The following is a 9,833-nucleotide window of genomic DNA, read 5'->3' as shown; positions in this document are numbered from 1 at the left end:
ATGAGTTATTGTTTACGCATATGTGGGAGCTTCAGGGAAACGGTTAAAAGGTTACATTTGGAATTAAACATCTGTTTAAATGTCTGCTTCATAATTAGATTCAGCTTCATATCCTAACTCTTCATCACAAGTATTTCCTGCTGATGTGTCTGTGGCAACAGTGTTTCTACTGACTCAACAAATCAGATGAAGAGGGGGGAATGTGTCACTCTCTCAGCCCTTTGTGTGTTTTCTCCATAACTTTTCTGATAAACACCAAGACACAAAGACAAATAATGTTTATTTGGATATTTTCAAACTTTAGTCCTCGAGGAATGCAGTCCTGTATGTTGTTTTTTTTTTTATACCTTCCTGCTTGAACACACCTGATTACTAAGAAGCTGTTGTGTTTTGTGTTTTGGTGTCATTTTGTGTGAAGTAGTTCCTGTTTATTTTTTATTTTTTTATTTTTTATCATTTTGTGCGCTTTTATTTGTTTCATTTTCGATACCATCCTGTACTGGAGTCTGTCCCAGCAGACATAGGGCATACGACTGTGTAAACCCCTTATAGATAGAATGCCAGTCTATAGGCCTTGACCTGTGCTTTTGTTTTCTTGTGTATTTTATTGTTTTGTGTGTTTTTCAACTCATTTTGTGTATTTTTATGGCAGTGGCTATCCGTACGGTTGCCGCATCAATATACCGACATTCTATTCGTACGCAGCGCCCCTCATTGGCCAGATTAGCTCACCCTAACCATTGTTGCGATATAGGATTCTAATTTAACCCTAACACTAAACCTATCCTAACCCAAAGACACTACGTACGTGTATTTTTATTGTCTTGTACATTTTTCTGTAATTTTGCCTGTTTTTCTTTGTCAATTCATTCATTTACTTTCGAGGCTCTAGTTACGTAAAAACACCCCAAGATTTGATCTTATCGGGACCCATTTTTTTTTTTTTTTTTAGCTTGAGGACTTTTGAAGGTTGTTTGTGGGTCTGCCTGTGTGCATTCCTGTACACATTTCCGAACTGCAGAAAGTGTGAGACTGTGCTCAGGTGCAGATGCTAACAGATTTATGAGGCATGTTGTTTGAGTCAGATTCATAAATTAAATCCAGCTGCTGTTGCCACCTTGCCAGGCCTTTTTTTTTTTTGTTTTAATGATTCATGAGAGAAAATATTATCAAACTGTGAATTTTCTCTTGTGCGTTTGAATGCATCCCTGGCTTGGAAACATACAATAACATTTTTTTAATACTTTCCCAACAAAGAATAATGTTGGGATACACTGTGGTAGACTGAAACAAAAAGGGTTTAAAGCTAATGTTATATACTCGAAAAATGAAGTCATTTGGGAATAAATTACACATTCATCCAGTGGATGGGAAATGCAACATCTTCTGTCCTAAAATCATCCATTTGGAAACAAATAAGCCAAAGTAGCCAGCGCCAAGCTTATAAAAATCCAAACAACAGTCCCATCCCAAAGAGGCTCTTTTCCTTTGGTTGGTGTTCTTTGTTTATGCGTACTCTTCTAAAATGAGGTCATTAAAAAATATTTGCTGCTTCTCACTCAGGAGGGGGTGTTTCTGGGAAATTAAAGTCTCCATTTGACCTGTTGTGACAGAGCTGTTTGGAAATGGTCGTTTACATTTAGTTCTCTCCTACGTGCTCATATTACGCCTTTGACTTGAGTTTATACAGTACGTGTTAGTGTAAAGTGTCTGGTGATCTTCCACTGGATGGGCTTGATTTGTGACAGAATAACCAAAAATTGGAGGTATATACATAAAAAAAAAAACCACGATTGGACAATAATAGTTGTATAAAAAGCCTTTTGAAAAGAAGAGCACAACACCCCAGCTGCCCCCACCACTAATAAGAGCAGATGATACACAGTCATCAGTAAAAGGGCCTTTTCAGTTTTGTGGGAATGGGTTTTTTTTTTTTTTTTTCCACTGTCGTCAATAAAACACGTGGCTCAGATGACACACAGTGATTGAATTTGACAAAGCCAAACATCATTTTACAGCCTTTTAAAACAGACGCACACACACACACACACACACACACACACACACACACACACACACACACACACACACACACACACAGACACACACACACACACACACACACACACACAGCTCTCCCAAAGACGATTAGATTATTATAGCCTCTTATGGTCTGTATCTTTAATAACTTCTACTTCCTGTTCCCACGGTAACAGTTGCACTATAATGACCCACGATCAGCAGCTCGAGCCCCTTCGGCTTCTCCCACGACAGTTTCTTATAGTTAGACCCACTCATGCCAACAATGTCAAAATTAATGCAAAGCCATTTTTATTGAGATAGCAATAAAACCTTAAGCTATAGCGGCTCTTATGCATATCCAGTTATTGTCTAGGTTTGTGATTGTTATGTAGGGGGTTAGCGATATCATGCTGGGATGTGAGCAAATTGCAACTGGCAATTGAACCAGATGTAGTAAACTGGGGGAAAAATAAATAAATAAATAAATAAATAAATAAATTGATTCCCAAGTATAAGTTAAATGCATTGTGCACTGCATGAACTGGAAGTGAAATAAAACTCAGGCAGAGATCATGAAAATATAATAGGTTACAAGTACTCACGTTACTGTAATTGAGTTGCTTTTAGTAAAGTAAAGTACTTTGTCGCATTTCTTCACCCAACTGTTACTGCGTAAATTATTATCATTTTTGTTTTAAAAAGTTTGACGGACATTGTGAAACTAGAAAACATGAAATAACCAGACAACAATTAAATGCATCGCGTCATAGCCGACCAATCAGATTAAACGTATTGCACGGCACCGAAACAGCTTTGAATGGTGGTTATTTTCTCTGTTTTAGAGTTAAAAAAAATCTAGCAATACTTAGAGCCTGACAATCTTTTCATTTTGAATTGAAATAATTTGTGTAATTTTTATACAGACGTCTTTGTGGAAGATAAATTAAGTTCCAATAATGCAAGATTTTGTTTCTTCCTCTTTAGGTTTATACATGAGATGTTTATTGTATGTAAGGCAAAATTTATTATTTAACGTGGGGGGGGGGGTGAAAGTAACTAGTGACTTTTACTTTGAGAACTATTAATTTGAGCTTTTTTTTTTTGAGTAGAATTTAAATAAAACAACTGTACTTCTACATGAGAAGGATATATCAGTGCTCTTTACACCTCTGGAAACAAAAACATTGAATTAGCAGAAACTTGGAGGGAAAAATAGATACGGAAGTGGCTCACACTGCCAGTCATTGTTCCTTTAGGGAAAAAGTGTGTTCACAGCAGCCTGCTGATGTAAATTAGAAACCCATAACACAAACAAGGAGGAACTCATGGTATGAAAAAGAAAAAAAAGGTTACGTATGACTGTAAAATATAGAGCATGAGCAGGAAGAGAAGAGGGTTATGTGGACGTTGGTATGCCTGAAAATGACTCAGCAATGGGAGGGGGCGGATTTTTCTTTCTTTTTTGTAATGTTCAACCATCACCAACTTTTTCCTTCTTGGGCACAGTGTGTTGTTCAATGATCCTGATTTAGACCAGCTTAATTTTTCCAATAATAAACGATATCAGGCAAGAATGTGCGGTTGTTTCCTGTGGGTCCTCTCTGCAGTGCTTAAGATTCTGGCCTGTTGAACGGTCAGGGGTTATTGGGTAAGTCATGAATGGTTCTTTCTCAACCAGCATGTATGTGACTGCTTCGAGGACATGTGACCTATGAGGCTGCATGCCTGAGAGTGCGGATCATGCTCATCGTCTCTGTTTGAGGAAGACCTTTGGAAAACTTTCCAAAATACAGCAACATCACTAAATAATAATAATAAAAATATCCATAATTTTAGACTAATCCTCTCTCTAATTTCTGCTTCTAATTTCAACTGACTGGTTACCTCTGCAAGAAGGTAATATTTTCACTGTTAGCAGGATTATGTCAAAAGTACTTTGCACTCTCACCTTAAAACCCTTTCCATTGTCCTACCCTAACTCCTTCTTCCCTGTTCCCTTCCCCCTGACTCACCTAGGTGTAACACTGCCCTCTCTTTTTATATTCTCCCTTTAATAAATGTTTTCTTACCCTTCCTTGGGGAGGGCTGGTGATGGTCACAATTATGCAATAATTGCAATTACAAAAACACCCTATAAAAAAACTTATAGAAAAGTATATAGATATACAGATAGAACTTTTACCATGGAAGATTCCATTCAATTTTGGAAGGGATCCTGATCAATATACTGATTCTGGATTGGTTTCAATAACTGAAGATCCCTATATCTCTAATCAAAAATTCATATTTGGTTCATAATTGACCAATCTTTATGACATTTTACTCAGATATGCTGGGTTGGTTCTTCAGTCTTCTCACTTTTCATCCAGATCAGATTCAGATTGCCTATTTTATCACATTTTTTTTTTTTTTTAAAGATGGGTTGCCCTTACATATGGATCTACTGTAATTATTTTTAATGGTGATGGAATTTATTATTTTTTTTACAAGCCTTTAAAGTGTGATCCAGATAACTGCTAATATCTGGTAAATTGAATATTAGGAGATTGGTAGAGGTTTACACTCTTATTTTGTTTGTTTACTTTTTGATGGAGGCTCAGGCTGTATTTATTTATGATGTTTCTTTAAAGTTAAACTCCAAATAAACATAGTTGACAATGTTTTTAGTTGTTCACACTTTATTGCATTAAGGGCATTTAGTTCAGTTCAGTTTGTTTGAGTGAACATCCATCTTATTTTATCATTATGTATCATTATTCTTTTAGTGAAGGTACGTCACTGCTCTGTTTTGCTAAATAACCAAATATTAGTGCTTTTGAATACGTTTCCTAGATGTTTGATGGTTTCTTGGGATCTTACTTTGAAAAAACCTTTCATACTCCAATGACCTCTGCACTAGAGCTGCCACCATTGTACAACACCACGTTCACTACTCAATGATACGTAAAGTATGTCATCATATCAACTTCACCTGTACACCGTGTTCAAATAGCAACAACATGCCACGTGATAACATATCACACACATGCTATCACCCTTTGTCACTGTGTTCTTAGGAATGGTTTAAAAGTACCAGCTCTGGCCAAACATTTGGTTTTACGCTCTATTTTTATTGCTTCATTGCACTCATGCACCACCACATGCATGCTAACGTCGCAGCAGGCCTCCCGTTTCGCACATGTTGCTGATTGAACATGTGCTTTCATGGTGTCGCTGCAGGATCAGATAATGACGCAGGAGAGTTGCCCTGTAGCAGTGCAGCATGACCTGATTGGCAGAGGGGGATGCCCAGTTCTCCAAATTATAGGCCCCCGTTGGATGTCCGCAGGAGATAATGAGAGGATAGCCTGCGTCATGCTCGATGTCGGCTTCTTTCCTTCAATCACCAACTGCCAAGCTACTGTGACCAGAGGAAGAAATCTGCACTTTATTACACTGCACTCAACGGGGCTACAGAAGACATCATGTGACAGACTGCAGAGGATTCTTGTTGAACTTGGATGTTTTCCCTTGAGTATGAACATCTGTGTCCCTCGGGAGGCAGCATTCATGGCTTTACAAAGTTTCCCAGTACAGAGCCTAAGAAAAGACTACAGCTTCATCTCACATCTGGCTGACCCAGAGGTTAAATGAAAGAGCTGACATCCTTAATTTGTCTTCAAATCCACAGCTCAAGTTCACTTTTTTTTTTTTTTTTTGTTGAAATAATTGATTAATTTATTTGTAGATGCAGACATGTATTACAGACAATAGCTTTATTCACAGATTATCTCCCGCTCTAGGTCGAATGAAACCGGTCCTTTTTCCTAATTCGAATGTCAACAAATGTTTTTTTCCTGAGTAGAAACATAGCAATGGAAAAAATGTCTTCTTTGTCCCCAGAAGGCTCTTCCTTTTCTTTCACATGATAAATGAAAAACAGGTATGTAATAGAATGGAGCTGAAAACTATATAAATAAAAACAAAAGTAAAAAATTACCTAAAATGAACTCATGTAATTGTTTTTGAGTTTCTATATGGATCTTTATCAATTCCCGTTGGTTTTTCCCAACAGTATTTTTTTTTTTTTGTATAGGTCAAGAATATTTGCAAGGTTACAAAATGACAAATTCCTCAGATATAACTATCACCAGCAGAAGCCCCACGGGGCTGCTGGTAATCAAAACCAGACAGTGGAGGCCTTGCCCAGCTTGAAGAAATCAGAAGAAGAATGAGCAAAATGTCCACTGAGAAAAGAAAAGAACAGAGGAGGATAGGAGGACCTTTCTGATATAGTGCAAAGAGTGCGTACATTAAGAAGGAGTGAATAAATGTGTGCATTGGGAGTTGTGAGACGGGGGATGGGGCTTCAAGGACGTGACTCCAACTCCCTGTCAAAAAAAAAAAAACTCCAGCGGGGAGGGGTTGAGATGAGAGAAGGGATCGAACGAATGGAGGAGAGCAGGGGTGGAGTGGTGGCTAAAAAGATCCAGCCCCTCTTACACCAGCATGAATCTTCCACGTTCGGCGTCAGCAAAAACCCTAATGTGATCAAGATGGAAGCTTTCTGTGGACTTTTCACCGCTCAGCTTTCTGCTTACCTTTGGGGGCTTCACCGCCTGTCTGGCAGCTCAAGAACAACTACACTTACTGGAGTCAAAAATATGGCTTGTATAATTCTATGCTGAGGTCTCCTCAATAAATAAACAGTTGGGGAGAGTTGAATTTCAACTCCTTGAACCTAAATGGACTGTTTTTGACAGGCTGTTTTTAAAAAGCCGGCTATCATGACAGCCATAGATTGCTTTACGCTAGTTAAAAACTGGATCTACAGACGACTTGATGGATTCTATTTTCTGATGCTGGATTGCATTTCAAAGATCTTTGTCAACACTGGAGAAACCACAAGAAGTAAACATTGTTGCACCACGCAATGCCTAAAATAAAGTAAGTAGGAAGCTTGATTATCAGAAAACATTTTATTTGGACATAGTCCTGTCTGTTTTTTGTCAGATTTTACTAACATTCTCACTTTCCCAGACACATAGATTCAGTTAAAAGCCATCCAGTGCTTTCCATGCATCATAGCAGAAATGTAATTATAGTTATGAATTAACTTTTGAAAATTTAGACACTAGAATAACTAACAAATTAATAAAGTAGCTACATTCTTATGCTGGACTTTCTGTTGTTGGTTGTCATTGACAGATCCCTTATATCTACTTGTGCTACCCTCATTTATACAGATATGTAACTGAAAATGTAACACTCACCCATTTATTCATTTATTGAGAGATCTACCTCATCTATAGTAAAATAAATTCATTTTTTAGTATTGAAGTCTTTTTGAATTTACAGGAAAGTAATTTTGTGTTTCTGGTGGTCATAACAAAATGTGAAATTTGGTACAACTCAGCTTGAGATGATGTCAGTTTTCAATGGAAGATTAACAAAACAGCCGTTCCTGACATCCTACACTGACCTAGCTTAGTTTATTCTGTGCAGCGAGCTTCAAATGCTGAGCAATTACCCTCATTTGCACTTGGTAGTTTCTAGATGAAATAATATATTGAAACATTAATGTCAGATTGTCATCAGTCCATTAAGTCACTGTAAATATTTTATGCACTGGGATTTTCTCATCCCTTCTTCTCTTGTTCATTTTCCATTGCAGCAAATCTGGTTCTTCAATCTATCGAATCCTTTAAAGCTGCTCTATGGGATAGCTCTCGCTGTTCACAATGCCGGTTGCCATCAGGAAAAGAAGTTGGGAGGAGCATGTGACTCACCTGTCAGGTTTACAGTACAGCTATGATGATTTGGATTTAGTCTGCTGCCATGGGGTTGACAGTGATGGCCATTGGTTGGGCTCTGGGGCGTCTAAACAAGGCCGACGGACAAGGTGTGCTTCCATGCCAGAGAGCTGCCATCGGCTCACGACAGATGGCCAGACAACTACACTCAATGAGACAACTTCTGCTGTGAAAAATGCTGCTGAACTACAGTTAAAGCAGATGGACCACAACAGAAATGTGCCGCTAGACTTCCAAGAATCAGTCGGTGTTTCTCCTGAATGTGTTGAGGCTGACGGTTCCCAAAGGTGCTGTGATACTGAACATCTCCTTGTCACAAACAGAGAAGAGTTTCTGCCTGACTGCTGCAGTATTGCTGCTCATGCAAATATATCTTTTGCAACTGAAAGAAATATCAATGATGAAACTGACATTGCCACAGCAAGCCAAACTCATATATATGATGACGACAATGTCTTTAAGAGTCCAGATATCTATTGTGCATATCAACAATGCATCTCTATCTCTACAAACAATGAGGAGGCATTGTTAGATTCTGCTGGTGATCAGCCTGGCAATTTTCCAAGACAACAGGAAACAAAGGAGAAGCACACAGAGGGTTACTGCAGACCTCCTGAAATCTCCAAAGCCACACGGATGCAGCCTTCGGCAGCTGAGATGGAGCCTCAAACTGACTTACCAGATGTTGAAGAAGAGAATACTTCCACCTTGGGCCAAGCTGATAGAAAATCTCCAATCTTTTTGCTGGACGGTTCAGCTAATATGAAGGACTTGATATCACAGGATGTTACAACTGGAGCTCCTGACATGACCGTAGTAGCTAACGTTGAATGTAACAACCAACTCATTGAAAGCTTGGTCAATGAATCTTCCTACGATTTGAATGAATTGAGTGACCCAAGTGCTCAGAACAAAAATACACAACTTGCACATTTCGAAAGTGACATTCAAGAAGGGGAGCAGGGTCTTGCAATTGGTGTATTATCATCCAAAGATGTGAAGGACCATCCCAATGCCACAAGGACAGCAGTAAACAGTGCGCAGGAAGTGGAAAGTGAACATGAAGAATGTAGGGAAGATGCAGCATTTGTAAGGAATGGGCTGAATACGGTTTGTATGGATAGCAAAGGTCAATGTTGCTTTTCATCAGAAAATAATGACATTTCTTTAGAACTCTTAAGTACTATAAATCAAGAGGAATATCCTGCTCAGTTAAAAATATTGCAGGTTGTATGCCAGGATGTAAAAGTCTGTACAAGTGAGCCAGAGGATTGTTTGGACCAGGAGTTGCTACCCAAGGAGGAAGCAGGTCTGTCTCATCAGGAAGAAACAAGCTGTTTAAAACTTGACACTATCCAAGAGAGCCACCTTGTTGAGGCTAAACATCCTCACAGGAGATGTGATTCTGGTACAGCCCAAAACTCAGCTGGTCAACAGTTGTATATGGGTGATAATAAATATGAGGCTACTAAAGACCAAAACCCGCCACCGTGCTCTGCAGAGGTCAGCGAGGCACTCCATGGCAACCAAGCCTCTGGTTGCTACTGCGGTGAATCACCTGCCTTAGAGGTGGCAGATGGTCACAGAGAACATTGCAGTGCGGGAGCCACAGTATCCAGAATGAAGGAGCCAGAGGAGGCAGAACGCTCAGGTTTCAGCAGCAACTTTAACCTGGACGCCTCAGGTGTAGATGGAGTGATAAAGCCTGAGGGTCAGAAAGAAATCGACGGGATTAAAGTCCGCATGAGAAAGGTAAGACAAGATATTAAGATAAGATAGGCTCAGGGAGTTTGACATAAATCATGTTTTTCTAATGAACAGACTCTCCCTGCACATTATGGTCAACACATTTTTGTCTTGCTTTGTTTTGTTTGTACTCGCGCATGCTGGTGAGTGTCTTGGAAAACAATTTCTCAACTCTCACATACAGGACTTTGAGAGAAGGGATCTGTGAAATGTTTTACTCTTTCTCAACTGCTCATTGCAAAACAAGGTCCTATTAGGGCATGGAAAGCATGA

At 39.0% G+C, this 9,833-nt stretch overlaps 1 protein-coding gene across 1 annotated transcript in view; it reads left to right on the top strand.

Moving 5' to 3' along the window:
- The first annotated feature begins 6,516 nt into the window (after nucleotides 1-6,516).
- dlc1 (DLC1 Rho GTPase activating protein) overlaps nucleotides 6,517-9,833 on the top strand; it is an 89,724-nt gene continuing 86,407 nt past the window's right edge. The window contains exons 1-2 of the mRNA XM_028467662.1: nucleotides 6,517-6,948; nucleotides 7,676-9,566. Of these exons, the coding sequence (XP_028323463.1) occupies nucleotides 7,743-9,566 (1,824 nt within the window). The 5' untranslated portion in view covers nucleotides 6,517-6,948; nucleotides 7,676-7,742. The remainder of the gene's footprint in view (nucleotides 6,949-7,675; nucleotides 9,567-9,833) is intronic.

The sequence above is a fragment of the Gouania willdenowi genome, chromosome 1 (assembly GCF_900634775.1).
Source record: "Gouania willdenowi chromosome 1, fGouWil2.1, whole genome shotgun sequence".
Classification (NCBI taxonomy): Eukaryota; Metazoa; Chordata; class Actinopteri; order Blenniiformes; family Gobiesocidae; genus Gouania; species Gouania willdenowi.
This window is presented reverse-complemented; position numbering and strand designations above follow the sequence as displayed.